At 38.8% G+C, this 27540-nt stretch overlaps 3 protein-coding genes across 6 annotated transcripts in view; 2 read left to right on the forward strand and 1 right to left on the reverse strand.

Moving 5' to 3' along the window:
- sugp1 (SURP and G-patch domain containing 1) overlaps positions 1-5756 on the forward strand; it is a 29356-nt gene extending 23600 nt beyond the window's left edge. The window contains 2 exon segments of the mRNA NM_001015943.2: positions 3039-3168; positions 5452-5756. Of these exon segments, the coding sequence (NP_001015943.1) occupies positions 3039-3168; positions 5452-5478 (157 nt within the window). The 3' untranslated portion in view covers positions 5479-5756.
- A 1982-nt stretch (positions 5757-7738) lies between these two features.
- On the reverse strand, positions 7739-13036 carry borcs8 (BLOC-1 related complex subunit 8). The gene is made up of 4 exons (XM_002936328.5): positions 12902-13036; positions 10495-10607; positions 10346-10410; positions 7739-8842 (listed from the first exon to the last, which is right to left on the reverse strand). Exons 1-4 carry the CDS (start codon positions 12936-12938, stop codon positions 8731-8733), a joined length of 327 nt encoding a protein of 108 aa, XP_002936374.1. The 5' UTR covers positions 12939-13036; the 3' UTR covers positions 7739-8730.
- Positions 13037-13079: 43 nt separating this feature from the next.
- Positions 13080-24314, forward strand: rfxank (regulatory factor X associated ankyrin containing protein). Of its 4 annotated transcripts, none has more exons than XM_004911024.4 (9): positions 13080-13169; positions 14465-14608; positions 14715-14792; positions 15725-15790; positions 16272-16372; positions 16572-16697; positions 18075-18141; positions 20478-20558; positions 21958-24313. In XM_004911024.4, exons 2-9 carry the CDS (start codon positions 14467-14469, stop codon positions 22008-22010), a joined length of 714 nt encoding a protein of 237 aa, XP_004911081.1. In that variant the 5' UTR covers positions 13080-13169; positions 14465-14466; the 3' UTR covers positions 22011-24313. The 4 variants fall into 4 exon arrangements, with proteins under 4 accessions (XP_004911081.1, XP_002936373.2, XP_004911080.1 ...); XM_002936327.5 differs by having other exon boundaries at positions 13083-13169; positions 14712-14792; XM_004911023.3 differs by lacking the exon at positions 13080-13169 and adding an exon at positions 13176-13206 and having other exon boundaries at positions 14712-14792; positions 21958-24314.
- The last annotated feature ends 3226 nt before the right edge of the window (positions 24315-27540 follow it).

Consider the following 27540-nt stretch of genomic DNA (forward strand, 5'->3'; position numbering starts at 1 on the left):
CTGCTATTTGCTTTAGGAAAATGTGATTGTGCTGGCAAGCGAAGGGGATATATGCAGTACAAATGATGCCATTTGGGTGGGGGAGATGTGCCCAACTGATATATATTGTAGGCAAATGTAGGCTTTACATGTACTTTAATGTCGGCAACACTTCTTGTAAAAATAAATCAATGTACATAGCTAAAGGCTGCAATACAGACCCTACGTTAGACGCTATGGGTCTGCCCGGTGGATTGACAAGATTTTTATGAATTTTTGGTAAAAAATAAATGTATGGTACCTTTGTGGGACACAGGCACCATGGGGTATAGTAGGTACCAGCAGGAGGCAGGATACTAGAATAGGAAGAAGAGATCCCTCCTACCTGCTGCTATACCCCCTTGTACTTCCTGTCTCCTTGTGGGACACTAGAAAAAAACTGGGGAAGGCAGGATCATCTCACTCTGAGTTTCTTTTTCTTCGGCCAGATTCAATCTGGCAACAGTGGTTGTCCTAGAGGTCTCCAACAGGAGCTCCTCTATCCAGGCTTCCCCCTACGTGGGAAAAAATGCAGGACGTTGGGGCCATTGTCGTAAGCTTAATGCATACAAGCCTTGCAGACACCCTGCCTCTGCTGACAGAGAGCAGAAGCTGCCCAGCATGTCCTGCCTTGCCATACAGCTCTGCCTTGCCGCCATGCCTGCTCCCAACCTTGCCATGCTACCAATACTGCCCCGCACAGCCAGCCTTGCCTCTCTCACTATCTAGCCCTGCCTGCCTATGTACTCATGGACTTCAGCACCCTGCACCGTCTCTCCGGCTCCCCGGAACCCGACAGAGCGATGCGTTCCACTCCCTGCACTTGCGATGACGTCAGCCTCTTCGCTGGAGCGCACTTTCGCAACCATTTTCTTTTTGTGCGCTTCTCTGCACCTCCTCCATCTGGATCATATAATTTTTCACGCACCGCTCTCCATTCTGAATCGGTGAAGGCTCCTACCACTCTCCATCCTGACACAGGCTACTCAGGCAAAACGGGCTCACAGGGACCGGTACCCTTTTTTCTGTATCAGCAGAAGCTAGGCGCTAGCTGCAGGGAGAATAGCCATAACAGGTGGGGTGGGGTGGGCTGGCATTCTGGCTGGTGGGCTCCTGTCCTATTCCAAGACTTTACTTACTACTTACATTTTACTGCTGTATTGCACTGGCACTGGCACCTCACGGGCACTGTACTGACCCTGTACTAGCACGGTACTGGCGCCATACTGACACGGTTGTTACTGCACTGGCATTGTACGGACACCGTTCTGGCACAGCACTCATACTGCACGGGCACGGTACTGGCACCATACTACTGCAATACGCTTTATTATTTCCTGCCTTATTCTTCCCGGTACTCACTTACTACCAGAGTCATGGCAGAGGGCAATTCAGAGGGTCCCTTTTCCAGGGGGGCCTCAAGCTCCTCCAAAGTAAAATACCTTGCCTGCGCCAGGTGCTGCAAACGCCTCCCTTCAGGCAGAAAGAAGCCACTATGTTCCTCCTGCACCAAAATTCCAGCTGAGACTGCTTCTCAAGCCCAGGACCCTATGCCTTTGGTCCAAGCCGAGGGATGGGCCTTTTCCTGCAGAGACGCACGCAGCACAGCCACAGGCCACGGTTTTCATACAGGAACCTCCATCATGGGCTGTCTCTTTATCCACAGGCATTCCCAAGCTGGCTGCATGCCTGGACAAGCTATTGGACAAGTTGGATCGGGAAGATTCGGTTCCCCGAACCAAATCCCTTAAACGTCATGTCCCTCTTCACTCTGAGGACTACAGCGATTCCAAATTACCTCAGCCACTTGGGATGGGCAATCCCTAAGTGAGGGTGAAATTTCCGATGACGAGGACCGTGCTGACACCGAGGAAATGTCCAAAGCCCCATCGGAAGCGGTAGACTCATTGCGGCAGTCATATCCTGCCTTGACCTCAAGCCTCCAGAGGCTCAGAGTTCAACGCAATCTCTCTTCAAGCATCAAACGAAGCTACTATCCATGTTTCCCACTCACGATCAGCTGGATAGCATCATTCAGTCAATTCATGTCCAGATGTCGAGACCCTCTAGCGTTAGCAGCAGATGCCCTGATGACCACGTGGGACTTCGACCTGGCTTACACCTTTCCACCTCTACCTCTTCTTCCAAGAGTCATCAGAAAAATCAGAACAGAAAAATGCACTGATAGCTCCACATTGACCCAGAAGAGCCTGGTTCACCGAACTGGTGGCTCTCAGCAGATCAGATCCATGGCGTCTGCCCCAGACTCCCGACCTTCTCTCTCAGGGGCCAATCCTCCATCCCAACCCAGCCTTCCTGAATTTGACGGCGTGGTGATTGAGTCGATAGTCCTCAGTCAAAAAGGCTCAGGGTCGGACTGGGGGATGCAGGGCCCATCGGGGCTCCCGCCCCCACCTGACGTCCACCCCAAGCGCGTATAAATTGAACACGTCGGGGGAGGAACAGTCAGAAGGGGGAGCGCCGTCAAGGGACGGACTGGCCCGCCGGGTCTGCCTGGTGGATTTTTATGAATTTTTGGTAAAAAATAAATGTATGGTACCTTTGTGGGACACAGGCACCATGGGGTATAGTAGGTACCAGCAGGAGGCAGGATACTAGAATAACAAGAAGAGAACTAAACCCCTCCTACCTGCTGCTATACCCCCTTGTACTTCCTGTTACTCAGATAGTTGTATGAAACTTTTTTTTTTCCATCTTGATAATTCTTCTTCTCTTTAGCAAAGCTCCCCCATCGAGGAGCTGCCTTACATGTCTCATGCCCAGATCTGTGTCATAGAACGGGGTCTTTTAGGCTGGGTGAATCCATATTCTCTCTAAATGTCTACTTATTTAGAAATATTTTACTTTGAGTCTGTACAGCTCCTCCAAGCTACGGCTCAAATACATATTATAAGGTATAAGATAAGCCACTTGTATTAATTTATTTGTGATTTTTATGGTAGTTGTGAAAATGGCTGATTTTAACTTATATATTTTTTACTCCCTAACCTTGTTCTTAGGGGTACTACGGCAGTTGATGGTGCAGGTTTTGGCATTGACCGCCCTGCAGAGTTGAATAAAGGTGATGATGAATATGATGCATTTCGTAAAAGAATGATGCTGGCATACCGTTTCAGGCCCAATCCACTGGTATGTACCACCACTCTCATTTGTCCGAAGGCACAATACTTGTATTGTGGCATGCAATATGGCATTACTATACCCCCCGAACTGTCCCACTTTCCGCTGGACAGTCCCAGTTTTTATACCGCATCCCGCTGTCCCGGATAGTTCAATGAATGTCCTGCATTTACATAATAGATTACGGAAATGCAGGATGTGTTGGCTGGAGCCAGGCGCTCTGGCTTCTTCTGCTGCTCTGCTTCTTATGTCGCTCCTTGTACAGCGGCGACAGGCCCTTTTATAAGGTTGCGCCCTGTGCGTACGTGTGACATTAATACGCACGGGGCGCAACCTTATAAAAGGGCCTATCGCCCAGCCGCATAAAGAACAGAGCAGCAGAAGAAACCGGAGTGCCTATGGGGGGTACTTTCTATGGGGGGTACTGTCTTTGGGGCACTTTCTATGGGGGGCACTGTGTATAGGGGGTACTGTCTATTGGGCCTTTGGGGGCACTGTATATGGGAGTACTGTGTATGGGGGGGGGCAAAACTGGTACATAGTTATAACTCACTTGTAACTGACTGCCTTCTCTCTATATTAGAATTTTATATGTAGGAGTTGCTATATTGTTTTCTTTAGGTAGTACAGTATGAGGGTATAGCACATTTGCATCTGATCCCACCATTTCAACCATATAAAAGGAGTATTTTTTTTTTTTTAAATGGGGCATGGTAATTGGGGCGATGCCAAAAAAAATAGCCGCGCTGCTCGCGCCAAGTCACTTTGTCCCTCCTTTCATTTTTCAAATGTTGGGAGGTATGCATCACCACATATGCAACCCGCATACATGGAAGACAACTGAGGAATAGTAGAAATGTTGTTTAGTTTAAGAGGGAAGTATTCTTTCAAGTGATCCCTCTGTGGAACCTATGCATAGTGTACACCTGTGTTTACTTTCAGATATACAACTGCTCTTTCAGATATAAAACCGCTCTGTGCAAAGTAAATGCAAGGCTTTCTGAACTTTTGCACCTACAGATTACTGGTACCTACATCTAGCATTGTCCCCCAGCATGTAATGAGATACACATGGGCCAAGCCAGCTTTCTGTCCCTTGCACTTTTATCCGTCTTTGCTGTCCAGTCTTTTTACCAGTGTAAATGTTGCATAGGAGCAAGAAACAAGGGAAAGATGTATATAGAAACTTTGATAGCTGCTATTTGCAATACCTAAGAACCATCTAAAGAATAAACAAGCTTTGTTTAAGCCATTACAGAAAACGTCAAGGGAAGTAGTTGTTTTAATGGCCAGGTATGTTAAACATACCACTCTAAGAGGCATACAATCAAGAAGCCTATTTGAGACTTGCTATTTTCTATATATGGTTTTCATTTGTGCTTCCATGAGCTGCCAGTGTTGTGGTGGGGCGAGGTACTGCATTTTCCAGCAATAATTACCTACAGGCACAGAAGGCAGTTGTCATAGAGGGCAGTTTCAGGTGCTGTGGTGCCACATGTTGGGGTACCAAAAAAAAAAAATTGGCAGCCTATAGTGAAATTAGTAGATATTTAAGCATTTGTTAGAAGCTAAGTTCAGGAAAATGTCATAATAGAATCTTGCAGCTCATTGAGCTCAGATTTGTTTAGGCAGGTAAAGGTGTGTTAAAACAAGTATATTTGTCTTTGCCCAATCTATGACTAGGTGTATAAAGGGACTTATTGTAGGTGTGTTATATTATTCCAACCCTGGTCTTCTGGCTGCTCACTAGTCTGCCATTGCTATGGGTCCTGAACCTGAAATCTGGAAACATTGTTTAGATTTTGACGATTGAGTTTTTCCTTCTCTCTTGTATGCTTATTAGATCTTACATACAGCATGACATATTTTTGTTTTTCCTGGACGGAGTCCTTGCTGGATAATTCTTGTCTTTCCTTGTCCTTAATAAAACTTATCAACACATTAGCATAGAAATAGATGCCCCATATAAATTTCCAATGAGTAAGAAATATTGGTTCCATCTAGTATCTGAGTTCACATTTCCTCACTGGGGGACACAAGAAAGCACTATCCAAAAAGCCAGGAAGAATGCAAATGAGAAGCTAGTATAATAGTTTTATAGATCATGATTCCTTAGTTGTAGGAATGCTGATGGAAAAACCAGATTTGAGAATACAAATTTGAATAAAGCAAAATAGCTCTAGTAGCAAATGCCAAGGAGACCTTAAAATAGAAAACTTACATAGTGTGTGTTCACATGGCAGTTTGAACATTTTATAGACTTATTGATAATTAAAAATTCTCTGTTTTCAGAATAACCCCAGGCGTCCTTATTACTGAAGGTTCAGCACAAGATGCCTATTACGGAACTGTGATCTCTGCAGAAGTCTCACCATCTCCCTTTCTGGGAAAAAGTGTTACTGTACTTTGAGTTACTGGATGGGAGAACCTTTCTGTCTGATAGTATGTAAGGACTGCTGCTAACTTCAGTTGGCACACATAGCAACCACATGTACCTTATGCATTCCCTCACAATTAGCTGTCACAGAAAGACTACTTAATAAATCTTTTTAGTTCACAAACTGTCTGTTCAGTCATTTAAAAAAAAAAAAAAAAAAGTAAATTTAGATTCAGCCAATAATAGGCTCAAACGTTAGAAATACTGTATATCTCTGAGGAAAATGCAGAAATTTCTAGAATACATAATAACTAAATGATGTGATGATGCTATCATCCAAGAAAAACCTCCCCTGCAACTGTACAACCTATTATTATTTCCTGTAGTATACTTTTCATATTTTTCAATATTTTAATCAAGTATATTTCAAATTCTTGTATGTGTTTACAATTTAATATAAACTGATTTTGCTTCAGAACTAAAATCCACTCATGAACTACACCACTTACACTTGCAAATATGGCTTGCTTCCCCTTACCTGACCATAAAAACAGAATACAGTTGGCGTCTGCCGTTTTAGGCAATAGTCTGTTTGGGTGCTTCAAAAGGTACATACATTATCAAAATCATGTATTGCTATTGCATTATTTGCCAGTAAAGTTTGCTGAAAATGTCTCTTGCTTTTTGACTACACGTCTCCATCCAAAAAATAATCTGCCCAGGGCAAAACTAATTGGAAATTATCATTCAGCAGCTGGTAGGACACATTCTGTTAAATCCACAAACCCAACTCTGCCACAAGTAGAATGTAATTATAATGATCAGTTGCAACCAAATGGAAACGGAAAATCCATTTAATATTTTTTGAACAAAATTCAGCTCCCAGGAATGAAATACTTTATTAGCCTAAGACAGTGCCATACCCTGCCTGCCCTATGCTGCCTGTGGGAGGTGAACCTGGCAGGGGTTTGTTAGAATTTGTAAAGTCATTATATGGTCCCTAAGGTGTGTAATTATGTGCTGGGGGTTGCTGTGCTATCCACAGGGAAGGAGGCATATAGATTTAAGGGTATGTCTTAATATGATATAATTCTTTCACATATGAATCATAGTTGATATCCCCACAGTGAGCACCAAGCATTTCGGTTTTTGCTGCACTACCACCAATAATTAATTAAAAAAGGGAGTGGTCAAAACCAGCTTCCATTAGCGGCCCTCCACTATGTATGATAGAGAAATTCCGGCTCTTGGCACCACAGAAGTTGAACAGCATTGATAGTGTATTACCAGTTAGTGAGGAACTTACACACTTATAGTGTGCTTACACACTATATTAAGAACCTTAGAGCAAACACATATCAGTTGGAATCAGTGCTGGGCCTAGCTGTCCATGCGCCCTAGGCAACCCTGTCAGGTACCCTGCTACCCACTTGTACGCACTTGCGAATTCATGTGTGTTTACCGACGTGGGCAGTGGGGGGATAATGGCCCCAACCAGGCTCCTACACTATTACACCCTAGGCACATTCCTTTTCTGCCTACCCTTAGTTCCGGGCCTGAACGAAATGAAGTAATCATTTATAACTAAGAATAAAATGCAAACAATGCACCAGTATACCTATGAGACTATTGTAAAAGGCGAAAATAGGGGCTGATTCTGCAAAATCACTGATCTGCAAGACATGCTTGAGCTGTTTATACCCTTAAAGCACTTTGATTTTTGAGGAATTTGCTGTTTTTTTTTTTATCACTTTAAGTTTTAGAAAAGCTGGTCACAATAAGCATTGTAGAGTTTTTATGATCAGTCAACAAGGAAGCCATGATACTCTGTCTCGGCTCACATGGACCAGTTTATCACCCCTCTTAGTGTTGCAGTGTAATGCAAACCCTACCTCACCTTGTTCAATTATAGATTCTGGGTCCTGACGTCCCTGTGCTTTGCATAGTGGGTGGTAAACAAATTTCTCCGAAATGCAGAGGAATTTTAAGTTCAAGGTTTATTTTTCCTTTTTATTTTCCCTGTTTATTTCTTTTTTGTAAGGATTTTGTCTGCATAAATATTCTTGGAAAATATTTAGGCAAAAACTGTTTATGACAAACTCCTATTAAGGTATCTATATTTTATATTCAGTAGTTGAAGGTGACATACCATTTCTCTTCAAAGTATTTTAATGAACAGTAGTACCAATGGCCACATTATGATTAAAATTGTCATAGTTTACTGTGTTATTTTTCCATGCAATACGTTTTTCATTCTGTTACAGAGAAAACATTGAAAAGTCATACTTTGAAGTATGAATGGAAAAGGAATTTAACATGAACACTTTATTCATTCAAATTTTCAAGAAACAATATACACATCTGTATAACCTAAAGAATAATTCTGTCCTTTAGTTTAAAGAAAATTGGTAAAAGTAATTACCACTTTGTAGACATTAATGATGTCTAATAAGAAGGTAATGATAGCAGGCAAACAATGAATAAAATTCATTCATTTTTTCCTTAAAAAAAAAGGAGCACAAAAGTCACAGTTTCACTGAATGCATTGGTAAAAGGCATACAAATAAATTAAATTTACATACATATATATGTTAACCAAATGAACATTTGCTATGGAAGACCTTGGGGATAATTTATTTATTTAACAAAGGTGCTAACTTGCATCAGTGCAGTTACCCATAGCAACTAATGTCTTTGTTTTTGTTTTTTAAATTGTAAAAGATTGTTCAAAGGTAAGTCAGAATGTTTGCTGTGAATTACTGCTCTATTATAATTTGCACCAATCTTGATAATTTATAGAAAACTATCTTTCTTCTCTAAACATCATCATAAACATGTTGTAATATTATATTTCACAATATAATCATCAAGACTTGTCCATAACTTTATTTACCTTTTTTGTTTACAGTTTAAATTGTTAGAATTTTCACACTGTCTACATGAAATCTTTATAAACGGTTTACTAAAACACTTTACATTTCTTTATACAATTTGCCCTCCAAATCTCTCTGCTTCTTTTGATTTCCTGTAGCTGCTATATTATTTTTTAAAGGAGAATAGCAGCAAGAAATTTTTGCGTTTTTCATAAGCTGATTCTGTAGAAGAACATTTTCCCTCACAATTTATTCAGTTCAACATATCTAAAAATTAAAGGTGCAGGGAAGAGGAAGTGTTCTTAAAGTCTCTGACAGAAGCTACCGCCGACTATGAACTGCATTTAGCTGATGCTTCAGGTTGATGGCTTGTTTAAGAAGCCCATCAACGCTCTTGAAGTGAACACTGCTGAATGTCATACTCCTGACAGCACTGTAAAAGCAAAATAGGAAAAAAATAGTAATTAAAAAATAGTAAACACCTAGATGGAGGATTACAAGTCTCTTTCTGCTTTGAAATCCAATTTTTTAAAATTTAATTTTAAAATTTCACATGGGGCTAGACATATTCTTCATTTCCCATGTTGCCACAGCCACGTCACTTGCGCTCTAATAAACTTCAGTCACACTTTGCGCTGATAACCCGCGGAGTGGTTTAATTGCCTGTGATAGAGCTGTGGAAAAGTGATCCAGTATCTGCTCAGCAAAATAGATAACACTGGCTCTTTCTGTGACTGATCAATATATCTCTTCTTTTTAAATCACAACACAGATTGCTTCAACAGCAAAGGAAAGGAAATTAAAGGCAGTTGCCGCGTTCATCTCCTTAAAGGAACAGTAACACCAAAAAATGAAAGTGTATAAAAGTAACTAAAATATAATGTGCTGCTGCCCTGCACTGGTAAAAGTTGTGTATTTACTTCAGAAAGTCTACTATAATTTATATAAATAAGCTGCTATGTAGCCATGGAGGCAGCCATTCAAAGGAGAAAAGGCACAGGCACATAGCAGATAACAGAAAAAAACACTATTGTATTCTACAGAACTTATCTGTTATCTGCTATGTAACCTGTGCCTTTTCTCCTTTTTTCCAGCTTGAATGGCTGCCCCCGTGGCTACACAATAGCTTATTATATAAATTATAGTAGTGTTACTGTAGCAAACACACCAGTTTTACCAGTGCAGGGCAACAGTGCATTATATTTTTATTATTTTAAAGCTTTCTTTTTTTGGTGTTACTGTTCCTTTAAGGGCTCTGGCACACGGGGAGATTAGTCACCCGTGATAAAACTCCCTGTTCGCGGGCAACTAATCTCCCCAGATTGCCATCCCACTGGCGAAAAGTAAATCGCCGGTGGGATGGCAAACGCAGTGGCGCAATTTCAGTGTCTCGGGCGACTAATCTCCCCGTGTGCCAGAGCCCTAAGAGTGAAGACACACTGAGCTATTAGTAGCAGCTATTTTTTCACATCTACTAAACTCCAGAAAATACCCTGCCATAGGCAATACTGAGTATTGCCTCTGCTAAAACACACAGACAGACAATTATCAGTAAATGATCAGCATAGTCTATTTTAGTAGCCACAACAAGTAGCTGCTACTAGTAGCTCTGTGTGTCTTCACCCTAAATTAGATGAAGATGATGCCCAATTTCATCTCTATAAAAAGAAAAAAAAAACATAACAAGCACTTATTTATTACTGGAAATCCCACATCTATTAATGTCGATACTAATACCACTGGTTTTAGCTCCTAATCTGCAAAAGCCAAGCTAATGTTGTCAGAGTCTGTATTTTATTGCAACAGATCATTAATTAGTGTTTTTTTATAGTAACATTGCAGGCTAAAGCAAATGGCTCTGCAAAATCTCAGACAATGCCCTACACTCTGGAACCATCATTGTTTCCGAGTCCCCAAACATGTAAAATTTACAAACCTGCAGGCATATTCCACTGTGTATATTGACCCTTGACTTTGTTCTTCCCAGTTCTGCATATCAGCCTATAAAAAGGAGACATGAAAAAGTAAGGGCTACTAAGCAGAGGTTTATAGTTAGAGGCTCCACATAATGACTGGTTTACTTACTTTATGCTGTGCTAGCTCTGGCAGAGACCTGCGGACGTGCTCCTGAAGGCGGTATAATGCCACAGAGGGCTCATTGGCAAGAACATACATGCTTTCAGTGAACTTATCCGTTACTAGAAGAAAACACAGAAGAACAATAAAAATAGTTCGCTATAATAAATTATTAATAAAAAAAATATATTTAAAAGTCACCAAGCAAGGACATAGGCCATACCATCTATTGCAGTCACTGCCCCTAGGGGCAAAGCTCAAGTAGTCCCAGTTTGAACCAATGCATTGGCAGTGACTGGTTCACAGAAGAAGATCTTAGGCTTTTGCTCATTCAAACCCTAAAGTACAGATTATAATAGAGGCATTTATGGCAGATGCCAAGGGCATCAGGAGCAACCAATGCTGCCCAGCCCCAAGAAACTGATTATAACGCCTGTAAATTACATAATTACATGTAAAGAAAAAAAAGTCATACATTTTTCTGCAGAGAAAAACTGTAGAAACTAAACAGAATGTGGATATAGTATTACTTTGGCAGAGCTAAATAGATTATTATATATTACTACAGCAGAGAAAATTATTTTTTTTAATACTTTCCAAACCTTCACCATAATTTGCTGTGTATCAGTGCCCATTGTGCTCTACTGTAATGTGTTGTTTTTTATTTTTTTCCAAACCTATGAAAACCAGAAAGTACTTATGGAATGGCACAGAACCTGCTAGTTCTAGTTGAAATCATATTGGAAAGAAATTACCCATTTCTGCATTGTATCCATAGCATGTTATTTTTATTAAGCTCTATTAACATATTACAGGTAGGGGATCTGTTATCCGGAAACCCGAAATCCAGAAAGTTCCAAATTACGGAAAGCCTGTCTCCCTTAAGCTTCATTTTAAAGGACAACGAAAGGTTAATATAAATTAAAAGTAAGGCTAAAGGCATTCTTTTAAAGTACTTACTGCATATCTAAATTCCCAGATCCCTGCTTGCTTCTCTGAGATATGGTGCTGGCAGCCTACAGCAGTGTGAAGACTACAGTGATATCACTGAAATCTCTCTGTCCTTCCTGTAGGCTGCCAAAAGTGTGGCGTTTTTACTAAACAATAGAAGGACCATTGGGCAGTATGCTTTTTAAATTTTGACTTGCATTCTCCTTTAATCAAATAATTCAGATTTTAAAAATTAATTTCCTTTTTCTCTCTAAAAATAAAACAGTGAGCCCAACTAAGATAGAATTAATCCTTACTGGATGCAAAATAATCATATTGGGTTTAATTTATGTGCTATTGATTTTTTAGTAGACTTAAGGTGGCCATACACGCACCGGTAATATCGTACGAAACCTCGTTTCGTACGATATTCGGTGCGTGTATGGTATGTCGGCGAGTCGACCGATATCGCAGGAAGCCATAGAAGGCGCCTGACCAAAATCTCCCTTCAGTGCTGAATCGGCAGAAGGAGGTAGAAATCCTATTGTTTCTACCTCCTTACCTGCCGATTCAGCCCTGAATGGTGTGTGGCCGATGGTCGCACGGAACATCATCAGATCGCCACGTGTATGGCCAGCTTAAAGGTATGAAGATCCAAATTACGTAAAGACCCCTTATCTGGAATACCCTTGGCCTCGAGCATTGTGGATAACAGGTCCTACACCTGTACCACCATATTATGGCAGCAATTTACAGATACTGATAATCATTCACATAAGCCCCTGCCCCAGTGTTGGACAGTAAAACTGGTGCAGTCAGGGACATAATTAAAGAGGGAAGAGACCCTGCAACTGGTGCGGCACTGCATAAGCAATTTGGATATATGTTTATGAGAACTGCCTTCTTCACAAGTTTAGAGAGCCCCAAAACGATTTTGAAATGGGATAGTGTCTAAGGCAGTGGTCCCCAAACAGTGGCTCGTGAGCAACATGTTGCTCCCCAACCCCTTGGATGTTGCTCCCAATGGCCTCAAAGTAGGTGCTTATTTTTTCATTCTTGACATGTAGGCACGTTTTGGTTGCATAAAAAGCAGATGTACTGCCAAACATAATATCCTGTAGTCTTCCAGATACCAGGGGCTACCAAATAGCCAATAACAGTCCTTATTTGTCACCCCCAGGAACATGTTTTATGCCTGTGTTGCTCCCCAAGTCTTTTTACATTTGAATGTGGCTCACAGGTAAAAAAGGTTGGGGATCCCTGGTCTAAGGCAAACAGACTGTTTCCACTCTTAAACCTAGATCATGGCGAAGTATCCATGTGATCTTTATTCCCTGCAATTTATACTGTTTCTAATCAATATTTCATATCACACGCCCAGACTCCAAATGTCAAAGAACCCAGATATGAAAAAGGGGGAAAAAGATCAGCAAAGCCCGTTCTCTGCGCATATTGCTCTATGTGTTATGCAAGGGAACTTTCTTACCTTTCTTTACTTTTATTTGCATCTCCTGCTCTTCCATATTGCTGCCTGTCACTGTGGTGCGTCACCTTTTGACGTCCGACTCCAACACTTACAATAAAGGTTCCGCTTTCCGTCTGTCTCAGTGTGCTTTCACTATAGTAATGAAAGAAGACCCAGCCAATAAGAAATATTCTGGTATCTCCCAATCAGAGGACGTTGTGAAACTAACCAATCAAGAAGAGGCGATACGTCTTTGATCCAGGAAGTGTTCGATGCTGTTCTTGCCAAGGTAGACTTTCGTATTAACTCTTGTAATGCTTATGGGGGTAGGCGTGTATATCTTTTTTACAGAGCAGTTGTTTTAAAATGCTCAGGAGCGCTGCACTGGAGAAAAATGTATTATTACCGCGTTAGTTATCAGATATTTTAAGGATATGATGAAGTGATGAAGTTGCAGCACATGCAAAAGACAACATGAATTTTGTCCTGCAAATCTTATACTGCTAAAACACTAGTGTCCTAGTGGATCCTTAGCAATGTTGCTTTTTGTGTTTTTATTAACATTGCAAACTTCCTCTTTAAATAGTTATAGCTATTAATAAATGCATCAAACATGACTGTCCTTGCAGTATAGGTCATAGATGTGGAACAGATGACACGTATGTTGCAAGACTTATCTAGACTGTTTGCTGGACAGATTAATAATATATATCTTAAGGAAAGAAGTATTTTGCTTTATATTATGTCAAAAAGCTCACAGAGGTGATTGGGTTACAAACTTCAGTCATAAGACTGATTTATGGAAAGAATAATATATGAGAAGCTCAGTGCAGCAGTTTGATATTCATTAACGAGAGGAAACATTTGTTGTTCCTGCTGTTGCAGAATAAATTACAGCAATACTTACTTAAAACTATGCCAGCAGTAACCAGATTTTACCAGTGCAGGGTGTACTTTTAGTGAAGTTATCACAATGGAACTGTTCGTGAACACTAGTACTTTTGTGATCTACTAATCACCAGTTGCATTGTAAATGCATTAGGGTGAAGACACATGGAACTACTAGTAGCAGCTACTTGTGGCTACTAAAATTGACAATGCTGATCATTCTCTGATAATTTCCTCTACGTGTGTTTTGTGGCTACTAAACTAGACAATGCTGATCATGTACTCATAATTGCCTCTACGTGTGTTTTAGCAAATGCAATTCTCAGTATTGTCTATGGAAAGGTATTTTCTGGAGTTTAGTAGCCGTGAAAAAGTAGCTGCTACTAGTAGCTTGGTGTGTCTTCACCCTTACATTGCACAATGCAAACAAATGCATTTGATGCAGGTGCAGTAAAAGATTGAAACCAATTTACATTTTTTTTTTTTTTACTGCAGGTAGAATATTTAAATCAAGTCTTGTGTTGTCATGGGTTACTGCCCTGGGGTCCACTATTTGCTAATGTTATGTATGTTCTCTTTGTAATGTGTACACACACACACAAACACATCTTTTTACATTAGTGTTGAGGTGATAAATATTATACAAATCAATTATACTCATAACAATAACTTGACTCAGACTTCTCATTCTTGTAGTTATGGCAGACCAAATAACAACAGAGGATGGCATTGTCCCCATAACCTGTGTTCCTAACCATAATAATGACAGCATAATCATCCCCCTTTATCCACAAGCACAAAGTGGCTCAGATGTGGAGGAAGATGTTCTACCGCTTAATGGTAAGGATTTTATATAGGAGAAGTTTGACATTTTTTTAAATATAGTACTTATGAACTGGTGCAGATTTTTGTGTAGCTGACAAAATCTTTCCTTTCGATGCAGCAGGTCCCTTACAATATTCCACTACCCTAACTAACAGGCAGCGGGGAAACATGGTATCTGTATTGCCAGCCACACTCGATTGTGAGTATACTGTGGAATTCATACTTTTTAAGGGTGAAGACACGCTGATCTATTAGTAGCAGCTACTTGGATCATGGTCATGGATACTAAAAAAGACAATGCTGATCATTTACTTAGAATTGTCTCTGTGTGTGTTTTAGCAAAGGCAATTCTCAGTATTGTCTATGGCAGGGGATTATCTGGAGTTTAGTAGCCTTGAAAAAGTAGCTGCTACTAGTAGCCCAGTGTGTCATCCTAAATCTGTGTTAATCATTGAAAATCTTTAATATCTTAGTGCAGTAGATATTATTCTTATCAGAACGATAAGCCATCCTTTGGCTACTTGAGGATGGTGGCAGTTGTAGCACAAAGTAATTCACCAGGCTGGAAATTTGGCAGCATTATTTACTATTCTCACATAGTAAAGCTAGCACAACTTGCAAGTATTGGTTTGTTGCCAACATCATATATGAGCTTTGTGCTGCCCTATCTGTAGAGGACTATATCTATACTCTAATGCTGTGCTTGTCAAACTGTATTTATAATCCTCAATCTACATCTAAACTGAGCTTCAATCAGATCTTGGTTTGGCTGTATATAGGGCAGGTCAATTACACAATGCAAATGTGCTGCTGACTCAACTGGGAGTTGTAGAGGGGTACTGTGAGGAGGCAGCAGGCTGTTTTGGTTCTTGCATGCTCATCCACTCAAGGAAACTTCGAGCGACTTTGGGAAAACGAAGCAACATCCCACAGTATGCCATCCCACCGGTGATTCACATTCTTGCCGGTGGGATGGCATTGTGGGGAGATTAGTTGCCTGCGGTAATGAAGATTTGTTGCGGGGCGACTAATCTCCCTGTGTGCCACTGCCCTAAGGTCTTCCTGACATATTATATGTAGCTCTTGGTAGAAGATCTCTTATGATTAATTCTGCTTTCAATCTCTCTCCAGCTCTGTCTGTACAGCAACTTGCTGCCCAAGGGGAGCTCACCCAGCTGAAAGAATATATACAGAAAGGTAAGTATCTAAGGCATTTAAAAGATGGACATAACATGCTCTATTTTCTCCTGTGTAGGAAGAGAGGGAGACAATATACCATGGTTCTTCTGCACTCACTCTACTGCACTCACACTTATATATCTTGATGGTGAAATCCACTTGGACAACCCAGTGCTGGTACAAGAATAAAAACCCCAAAATAAATACATATGTTTATTATCATTTATGCAATGCCACAGGAAGTTCTGTTTTTATTAGCTGTTATCTAGAATGAATGGGAGCATTTCCTGCACTATTAAAATGGGGCTGTGTGTTAATATGTACAAGCTCTGTAATAAAAATATATACTGTTTCCACTAGATCGCCAGTTTTAGGGGTAAGAGTTATGTCGCTCACCTGTCCTGCCTTGTATTTCTCAACTGCTTTATATAATATGTATATAAATATATGCAGTAGATCCATTCACTTGCATAACCCTACAGACATTTTATAATTTCAGATAAGGCATTAATCAACTGTCCAGATGAGAGAGGTTTTACCCCTTTGATGTGGGCTGCTGCTTTTGGAGAGATAGAGACTGTTCGCTACCTCTTGGAGCTGGTAACACTTTGCAAGATACAATATAGTTTTTATTGCTGTACAGAATGTAAGACATTGGCTGTGTGATACTGCGTTGTAGGATTCTGTAGGCATCTGTAGGGAAGATTGTGGCAAAATAAATAAGCCCTTATATCTGCAATCAATGATTAGACTGTTGGGATGAGCATGTAAAAGTAATATAAAGCTATTACCTCTACAGGGAGCTGATCCTCACATTCTTGCCAAGGAAAGAGAGAGTGCATTGTCTCTTGCAAGTACTGGTGGATACTCAGACATTGTGACGCTGCTCCTGAGTAAAAAAGTGGACATCAATATATATGATTGGGTAAGATATCATAGTGTGGATTTGTCTCATTAATACTGAGCCTTGAGTTTTGCATGTTGTGCCCCATGCAGAGTAAGCGCTTATTTTAAGAATTCTCATATGTGTACTGATATTCATAGGAGGAGGTCAAGAGCTTACTTATAGCTAAGCTGGACCATCAAATTTTTCTATTAATAGACAGCTTCAAAAGGAACAAAAATATAATGTGCATAATTACAAATGTGTAAAACAGAAGCTCAAGAGAGTTATGAGGAACAAAGTAATTTTGCAGCTATGAAATGCATTTATATATAATAAACTGTATTGTATATATTTGTTACTGAAGCAGTTGCACAAAAATAATAGAAGGGCATCTAATCTTCCCCAAAAGTAGTTTTTTATTGACTCACTAAGGTCACACCGGAAGTCATCTCTATTACAAAAATGACTCCTCATTTAAACTTTGTTGTTCATCTAGGTTTTACTAAATAACTGCTGTTAAAGACTCATCTTGATTTTAGTTGATAAGAGACACAGCAGTGAGCACTTTTTAGTTTAAAACATGGGTCCAGGTCTCATGCCATTCTATTATATTTCCCTCAACATACTTGTCCAGTTTGCCCGCACACTTGAATATCCAGAGAGTAAAAGGATAAAGTAATTAACTTTAATTCAACTGACGAAATTTAAAATTGGTCCATACATAGAGGGCTGATCATAGAGTTTAGACTAACATAGCTGTACAGACAAAGATTTGACCGAAGAATGTTCTGAATGTACACCATATAGCTGAGTTGTCGGTTAAATTAAAAAAAAAATTGAAAAATGAAATATCATTGTGAGAAGTAACCGTAAAACATTTACCATCACCCTAGTCCTTTCTGACATAATTTCTATCTATATATTCAGTCTTTTTTCTATATTCAAGTCTATCTTTCTTTCTAAGCTTTTATTTTGGGGGCAGTTATCCTATTTATTGCAGTTGTCTTTAATAGTAACTATGTTTCCTTTTTTCACTAAGCTTAATTGACATGTAAACACTGCATTCTCCTACTATGTTTATAAGATTGGCACATCTCTCCCTCTGTTCTCTTTGCGCCAGCTTTCACTCGGCAGCCATTTTTCCCATCTGACATTATCAGTGACATTTACATCCTGCAAACAGCAGATGTGCGTTGTAAAGTTGATGCAACGAAGAATGCAGACTGTATCTCTGTGAAGCCTTAACTCGCTTCAGGATTTTAGAAAGCAGCTTACAGCAAATTTAAATATTTACTGTTTTTTTCAAAAATAAAAACATATTTAAGTTTAGAGTTAGTTTAAGTATTTATTGCCTTCCAAAGGCATAAACGTCTTTAAACAAAATCTGACCTCTTTATTATGTTTTCTTTGTTCCAGAACGGAGGTACTCCATTACTGTACGCAGTGAGGGGAAATCACATGAAATGTGTGGAGGTTTTGCTAGGTACTTAAACAGTACATCTGTGTATATTTGTAAACTTGATGTTTTCATTATTCATATCTAGGTTAAGCTTCTTGAAAACAATATCTTCAAAATAATTATTGACTCCTCAAGCTATTGTTTTGTGATTGCCAGTGGCGATTCTGGGGCTACTTCCACCTCCCTCTCTCCCACTCCGCACTTAGAACTTAAAGGGGGACCTGTCACCCAAAGAAATTAATCCAAATCATTTTCTATCATGAGTTAGTTAAGCAAAATAAACTTTACTTACACTATATAAATTATATAATTTTTTCCCCTTTAGGCATTCAGACATTTTGTTAACACTGTTATTAAGGCAAACTTTGTATCATACCAAAATCTTATGCATTTGCCATCTAGGTGATATCTAGGAAGTCCTGAGTGGAAAGTTCAAGTATCTGAACTGTCAATCATATGTTGGCTGCCCCTCCTCTATGCCTTAGGCATAGGGGTAGGGCAGGAAATATATGACTGACAGCTAAGATTTTTAAATCAATTTATAACAGGAATGGATGATTAAAGAAAAGAATTTGGGTTTCATGTTTTATTTTTAAAGGACTTTTATTATACAGCTTTTTATGTGTCAGTGACAGGTCCCCTTTAAACATCAGAGATTAATTTTCTTTGTCAAAAAATTACCAGAGGAGACTTTTTGTCCCTGTCCCTGCCACAGAACTTGGGGTAACATCTCTTTATGTCACTATGAAGTCTCTGAAAGTAGACTTTGGCTGAACATAGGTTGGCATAATGCTTGCTGCTTCTTGTCTTCTATTTTTTAGTAGTAGCAGCTACTTTTTCACATCTATTAAATACCAGTATATATCTTGCCATAGGCAATAATGAGAATTGCCTCTGCTAAAACACATGTAGAGACAGTTATCAGTAAATGATTAGCTTTGTCTATTTTAGTAGCCACGACAAGTAGCTGCTACTAGTAGCTCCATGTGTCTTCACCCTAAGGGGCTGATTTACTAAGACACGATTTCGAATCCGAATTGGAAAAATTCCGATTGGAAACGAACATTTTGCGACTTTTTCGTATTTTTTGCGATTTTTTCGGCGTCTTTACGATTTTTTCGTAAAAACGCGAGTTTTTCATAGCCATTACGAAAGTTGCGCAAGGTCGCTATTTTTTCGTAGCGTTAACACTTGCGCGCAAAGTCGCGCCTTTTTCGTAGCGTTAAAACTTAAAAGGCGCGCCGTTTCGTGCAAGTTTTAACGCTACGAAAAAATCGCGACTTTGCGCAACTTTCGTAATGGCTACGAAAAACTCGCGTTTTTACGGAAAAATCGTAAAGACACTGAAAAACTCGCGTTTTTACGCAAAAATCGTAAAGACGCCGAAAAAAACCGCAAAATTACCGATCATTACGAAAAAAACGCAATCGGACGCATTCGGCCCGTTCGTGGGTTAGTAAATGTGCCCCTAAGTCTTTCTAGAAAAATGGGCAAAAATTACAATTGCAATAATGGCACATAGTTATACAAAATTAAAATAAAGTCCCAGTTTTACTTAATTGCACACGCACACAGTTTAGGACATTTGCAAGGAATCCCTGGGACCACAGAAGATGGCGGAGCAGCGCTTGATGGAATAATACCCCAATCTGGTGCCCTTATTAGAGAAGAGGATCTTTCCTGCTACCATTGGTTCGTACCCAGATATTCAGGCAGAAACAGAAGAATTCTGTCCCTATCTGATGATTCAGCACTAAATACTTGCCGGTGCTCGGGCTCATCAAAATTTTCCGTCTGGCTCGATCAGCAACACACTGATATCCCAGTTTTGTACAATATGCATGTATGGCCACTTTTAGGTTAGCAATTATATTCAGTGATGGGTGTGTACGAAAATTTCACTAGTGTTAAATCCTTTATTTGTCCTTTTAACTGTTATTACTCAAAAACATGCCTCTACAACTGAATTTGTGTTTTTCATAAGCAGTGGATAGAGTTTAAGTTCTGTGACGGCTTAGAAATAGATACAGTATTAATAAATGGAAATTTTGCTCAAGGATATTACAACAAATTGGATTTTTGGTTTCACACAGCACACAAGTAAATGCTTTTTGCAGATTGGCTGACATGCATTTTTAGAAACAGAGCTTTGTACCTGCTATTACATTGCAGTGCATGTTCCAGAAAACTTTCAGTAGCATTGACTGAAACGTTTGCTATTTTCTTCAAAAGGCTGAATTTTGAAGGAAAATGAAAGTATATTTTTATATTCATAGAACTCTCATCATTCTCAAGGAGCTGATATAACTAAATAAGTATTTATTAAAATGTGCGTAATAACCATGTGTTTTCACTGACAGAACGAGGTGCTGATTTAACCATGGAGGCTGATTCTGGATACACCCCAATGGATCTTGCTGTGGCTCTGGGCTACAAAAAAGGTATATAATGATGCCCTTGATGGTGCTTGTACAGATAGAAAGAAATAAGAATAACCATACATATTTCATAATTTCATAATAAACAACGTATGTTCAGCAGAAGTCCTATTTATTGAACTAATGTTGAAAAACGAGGCATGCAGCTTGTTAAAGGAGATATCCAAGTGGAAACTGCATTTTGCTAACTGAAAGCAATTGTAAATTTAAATATTATTTAATATGTTGCCATAGTTTTAATGTTATTCGTAAATGTAATTGCAATTGACAAGATTATTTGTTTTACATATTTTTTTTATCCTGCACTTACTGCTGGATTTGACTGCAACAATGTAGAAGTTTTTCAACAGGTCAGTTAAAAAGCTGACCACTGCTACTTTGATTCAGCAGTCAGAACTAGCAGTATAGAGTATAGCTAAAGACAGAGAAATACTGTTTTCACTTACATTTACAAATAACTTTACCCTCTTAAATTTTACAAATTGTAAATATTTCTAAGTTGGTTGGGATCCCTTCCTTCCTTCTTCTTTTTTTTTTTTTTTTTTTTAAACAGTCATGCGATGCTTTACTGCAGAGCTCTGTCATGGTTGTGACAGATCCTACCTTAAATACATTAGGTCATTGCAGCATAGCCTATAGGCATCACAGACATCAGAGCTGGTCAAATGTGAGGTGCGCCCAAGATGCACCTCTGCCTTCGATCTTCCCCTCTTCAGGGATTATGCGTGCCAGGGGGTTGATGTGGAGCAGGAAGGTTTCCCTTTCAGATAAATAGAAAGCAACTGCCAGTGGGCAAGGGTATTATGGCCATGATTGTTCTCCCTGAAAATATGCTACAGGTATCGGACCCCTTATCCGGAAACCCAGTATCCAGAAAGTTTCTAATTACGGAAAGACCATCTTCTATGAACTCCATGTTAATCAAATAATTAACATTTAAAAATGGTTTCCTTTTTCTCTGTAATAATAAAAGAGTGCCATGTACTTGATCCCAACTAAGATTTAATTAATCCTTATTGGAGCCAAAACAATCCTATTGGGCTTAATTACTGTTTAAATCATTTTTTAGTAGACTTAAGGTAGGAGATCTGAATTACAGAAAGACCCCTTATCCAGAAAACTCCAGGTCCCGAGCATTCTGTATAATGGGTCCCATACCTGTACTGAGATGATAAAAAAAACTTGAAAATCATTATTTTATTTTAAAAATAAAATTGAATCACATAAAAAAATTGCAAAGACCTTACTTAATCAGCATTAAAAAAAACACATTAAAAATGAGGGATTGAGAGATGATAGTATCCCATTCATGTAATAACATTAATGCAACAAATGGGGTTAAATTTGCCATATAATGTTTTATGCTGTAGATTTGCAATTAATCTCTCCCATATTTTGCCAGTTCAACAGGTCATTGAGCATCACATTCTGAAACTGTTTCAAAGCAAAGACTAATATCCTGCAGTGGGACTAGTAGAGGAGTGTACAATATTATCTGCAAGAACAAATACTGTCTAGGGGGATCAGAGATTGAGTGCATATGGCCCTGCTCTGGCTGTGATAAAAGCTGATCTTACAATATGATTTTAGCAACCTGTGCCTCTGGACCAGACTGCACTGCAAGCATCACCCAAAGAGAATGGACTGCTTTCCTGGGATGCATTTTAAATATGTACATGATTGCTGACATCATGGCAATATGTCTACGTTTTGTGAGAAAGAGCAAAAGCCTAGTATTTGTACTCTTCCTAATCAATGTGCCTTGTGTAAAGAGAGATTATTATTATTATTATTATTATTATTATGGAAAATGGGAGAGGTAAGCAATTATGTCCACAAAATTTCAGGTACATATGAAGTGCAGAATGAATAACTTCTAAAACTAAAAAATAATGCAACTACTTGATTTGTATTTTTCCATTTTGCTCTTCTGTACATTCTTGTGTGTTCTCATTATTACATTGTGGCCAAGTTCCTTGTGTTTCCATGAATACAGTGATGTTAAGAGCATATTCGTGTAGCGGGCTGAAAATGTGGCATAGGATACTCTAGTTTCATATGCATGGATACAGCCATTTACAGGCTCAGAGGACTATGATATTTTTTGATCTTAAAATTCTAAAAGAAGTACATTGGTTGTACTATTTTATAGTGAAATAAAAGTTATTACATGTGAGATTCTTTGGTAGATTCTCTTCAAACTTTTCACTGACGGAATATGGTAAATGCTGAGCAACTAGCACAGTTTCTAACTAATGAACAGTTCCTGTGCAGCTTGTGATCTGGCTACTATGGGGGGCTCTAATATGACTACCCTGGAAATGGACCTAGGACAAGCATTGCATGGATACTCTTGTGACATGCATGTTTGATATTTTTTCATTAACAAAAATTGCATGTCTAACCCTGATGCAGAATGCTCCAATATTGTTCTGCCTCTTAACTATAAAATTGGTTCAATACACTACTCATGCTATAGCTGAATGGAATAAGCCCAAACCCTAGGAATATACTGTTGTTGCCACTGAATTGCATGTCATAATTTAGGGTGAAGACACACATAGCTATTAGTAGCAGCTACCTGTCCCGGCTACTAAAATAGACAATGCTGATAATTTACTGATAATTGTCTCTACGTGTGTTTTAGCAGAGGCAATTTTCAGTATTGTCTATGGTAGCTGCTACTATGTAGCTCCATGTGTCTTCACCCTTTGGCTGTATGTGAAGATTAAAGATTTTTAGAACATGGAGAAAGCAGGTGCCCTTATTTGATTGTTGTGAAATGCTTGGGATATGCTGGTGTTGAAGCCGATTGCTAAAATTAACAGAACCAAATGACCTTGTATTAATGTTTGTCTTTAATCAGTAATGATTGTACAAGTGACATTGCCTTAACTTCTGTATCCTCCTCCCCTAAGACATAGGAATGTACTTTTTTATTCACAATCTAGAGACAATGCAGCAGTTGAACACATACAAAATTACTATGCATTTTATCTTTCATTAAACTTGATAAAAACCAGGCCCAGACTGGTCTTCTGAAAATAGGCTCTGGCATTTCAAATACACAGAGGCCCAAACAGCCTCCTACTAGCTCACGAAATATTGACTAACTGTGGTATCTTACAGCAGCCTCTCTGGCGTTTGCCAGAATCGACAGATTGCGAGTCTGGGTCTGTTAACTATATTAAAACCGCCTATTACTGATGTAGAAAAACTGTCAATGACTTGCCTAGGTACTAGACTAGAAGGCAACATTCCGGAATAATTAATTGCCACTGCAGATTGCAAATGAGGATTATGAATTTAAAAAATTATTTTCCTCACAGCAACCACAACAATTTGATCTTGTCCCTTTATATTTTTTGCAAGACTAGATAAGTTCAGTAAAAATTTAATTTTGAATAAACCTATACCTGTTGTATAGTGGCAGTGAACCCTTTTTTTTTGTACAGTGTGCAAAACATTTGAGTCCTCCAAAATTGTGCTACACAGGTCTGATAAAATGTCTGTACCTGTGTTAGTGGATTTCTTCTAGAAAATCAGTTTTGCTGTGGGATGTTTATGCTAATAATAAAACAGAAATCATTGCCAGAAATAATACAGTGCTTTGCCATACATTATTGCAATCAGGTGTTTTGCAGAGTACAGGAGTCAGGATTTAAAAAAAAAAAGATTTTTCTACAACTTACATTTTAATGGTTTCTTTTTTAAAGATAAATATTTTGCTCCTTGTAAAATAAAGAATATTTGATTTTTGTGTGGTTTTTTTGTTCATATATTGTACTTTAATAGCCCCCTTCTATTTCTTTCCTTTGCCCCTTTGCAGCTCACATTGGGAACCAAAGAAACAAATTACTAGTAATAATGCAGCACCTTAATGGCAATTTAAATCTATTTTAGCTTTGCTACACCAATACAAGACATTATAACATTGTAATTTCTGTCCCTTAATTAAAAAAAAAAAACTACATTTACTTTTTAAAGTTTAGTCCTTATTCTGCAGGATAGAACCTTTACCACAGATCTCTCCCATAGCCAGTTTTATTAGAAACATTGTTTGCACAGGCATTTTATTATTTGTAAAATTTATACAATGTTAAAGCAGGGCTTTAGTTGCCCTTTAAACTGCTAATGGATGACCAATATTCTACCTTCCCTTTCCTCAGGGAATACCAGAAAGTGCAAATAGCTTTGTTGAATTCTTAGCATTAGAATGCAGACGTGTTAAGGTTCTCATAGATGCACTGATATTATTGTACGAAACGAAATTTTAAATGAAATTTGTGCGTGTATGGTGGGTGGACAAGGCAACCAATATCGGCAAGAACCTTGGATATTGGTCGTCTCATCAATCAGCCAGGGTGGAAACTTTTGATTGGGTACCTTTTGAAGGCAATTGGTTAATGCTGAATTGTCAGATAGGGTACAACTCTATTGTTTTTATATGCATATCTGGCAGGAAAGATTGTTATAGTAACGTGTATGGCTGCATTTTGAAAAATTACCACAATAAATGTAGTTTAGACGGCTGTTAATTAAAAAAGGTTCTTTAGCAGGTTTTTAGTGACTTTTAGTTTATGTACATTGCTGTAGCTTTATATGGGCTTTATACAAGCTTTGTTATTAACTATAAAATCTGTTGTGGCCAGCAGAGTATATAACACAAAGCTAATGACTCTATATGATAGCAGTTGGGAGATCAGTTCTGTATATTTTTCTGTATCACGCGAATCTCCACAGAACTTCAAGTCTCATTTGGCTGTCTAGTCCTGTTTTGTTCATTATCTTTTATGATGTATACATGTATTCATATATTTCACTGTAAAAGTGGAATCCATTTGGCGTAAACAAAATGTTCTTAAAAAAGCCCAGAATGTGTAAATTCTAAGAGCTGCTTTTGCTCATGGAAACACAGATTTGGAAACTAGGGTTCTGTGGCAGTCTATAAAACAGAAGGAGGAAGAGGCCCCACCTAGAGGCTGAGCTTGGAAGTGGCGAATTAGGCAAGGTAAATAATGGATGTCTGGGAAAGGTTTGCTAGAATCAGTTCATGTGTCCCTAATAAGCCTGGAATTGTTGAAAGGCCACAGAAAATTTTCTTTTAATTAATTATTTTTTTTCCTTACTGTTTTTGCTTGTGTTCACAAACTTTGATCCCAAAACATTTGTCAGTCTCTAGCTCTATCATTAATGTTTATCTTCTACAGGTAGGATAAAGTGTGGCCATGTCTTAATATACTGTCTTGTGGGGCAGCATCACAAAAGTGACCTCTTTTGACGATAACTGTAAATTTAGCCCTGGACCCTGAAAATATGTTTTTAAATCATTGATTTCTCTTTATGCATTTTTCCAGGTATTGTTGACATCTCTGCCCAACAAAAGTGACCACGTAGCCATAAAGGTCATATAGAAGAGTGAAAACATTCAACCTACTAGGATTGACACAGAGGCTTGCATGCCGAAGATGGCTGCTGGGTACCCATACCTTTGCCATGCATATGGATCATTCCAATCGCAGGTATAAGATAGTTTCCATTAATGGGTTGTATTTATCAAAGAGAGAATTAAAACATGCCACAGTTCACCAGAGAGAAATTCTATCACTTTCATTTTTATAGGAGTTTACTAGGAGTCTAATTACGTCTGTTTTCATCTCTCTCTCTATTTATGTATAACTCTAATTTTGCATCTATCTATCATCTGCCTATCTAGTTTGTCTTTCTGGTTTTGTTTGTATTCATTTGCACCAACTTCCAACACAGTATATAGTAGAAATGTTTATCAAGTCTCCAAGTTGCATTTTTTAAGTGTGTGCAAAGTGTGTGCAAAGTATTCCAATGAACCCTGATCATTTGATCATCTTCATCAGGATAATGTGAAATTCAAAGACAATAGATCAACTTTCTGGTTTTAAAATAAAAAGCACTTTATGAAAAACCTGCAGTCAGCCATGAGTTTGGGTCATATGTGCTTGTGCTTTAGATGATTTTTTTCTCCTACCAGCAACATGCTGTATTTGTTATGGAGTATGTCAGCGGAGTATGTCATGATAGGAATAAGGCATAACAGGCAGAGCAGAGCAGGACCTAGAGCAACTAATGCATGGATATTATCGCACAAAACAAGGTTTTGGACAATATTCCATACCTGTATGGTGGATTGATAAGGCGGCCGATATCGCAAAATCCTTTGATGTCGGTCGTCTCGGCAATCGCCAGGGACAGGACATTTTAATTGGGTGCCGTTGAAGGAGGTGTTGGAGTGCATGGGGAATACACAAGGCTGAACTAAGCAGTTCTGAAAATCTGTGGCACAGATGGACAAAAATTGATAAAAAGGGGGAATTTTTTATATGCAAAACTTCATAACTCCCTGAGGTGCTGGTGATACACTAAATGATTTAAAAACAGCCACCCTCCTCCAGCCAGGGTCAGTGCCTTGGCAAGCATGAAGTTTCATACAAGTAAGCATTTAAAACCATGTGCAAATCAGCCTCCATTCATAATTGTTGGCTGTTTATGTACTGGTGTGTGCTATGCACTTATCCCATCTCAGACTAGAAAAAATTAAATGCTGGGGGACTGTCACTGTTACCACATGCAGGTGGTACAGATGGGATCCAGTGTGTCTTAGAAACATTAGTGTACTTGCAACTAATGTTACCATTCCAAGTTTTAAAAAGGGATATGAATTTGTAAAATGGGCATGTTATTTGGGGGGGGGGGGGGGGGGCGACTACAGAGTGGACGTGTTGATAACATTTTTGCCGCTCTACGTGTGACAGATATTTTTGTCCCTCTTTCTATATTTTCAGTGTTGGGAGGTATTGCAAAAGGAGCTGTGCAATTGGGCAAGATAGAAATCTCATAGGGTGCATTTCCTGCATTGTTAATTTTGAGACCTTATTAATTATCTTAGTGTGCAAGCAAGGTTTTAATTAAGGAAGAACAATAAAGTAAGAAAATATATATTCATTAGAAA

This window comes from Xenopus tropicalis, chromosome 1 (assembly GCF_000004195.4).
Source record: "Xenopus tropicalis strain Nigerian chromosome 1, UCB_Xtro_10.0, whole genome shotgun sequence".
NCBI classification, from domain to species: Eukaryota; Metazoa; Chordata; class Amphibia; order Anura; family Pipidae; genus Xenopus; species Xenopus tropicalis.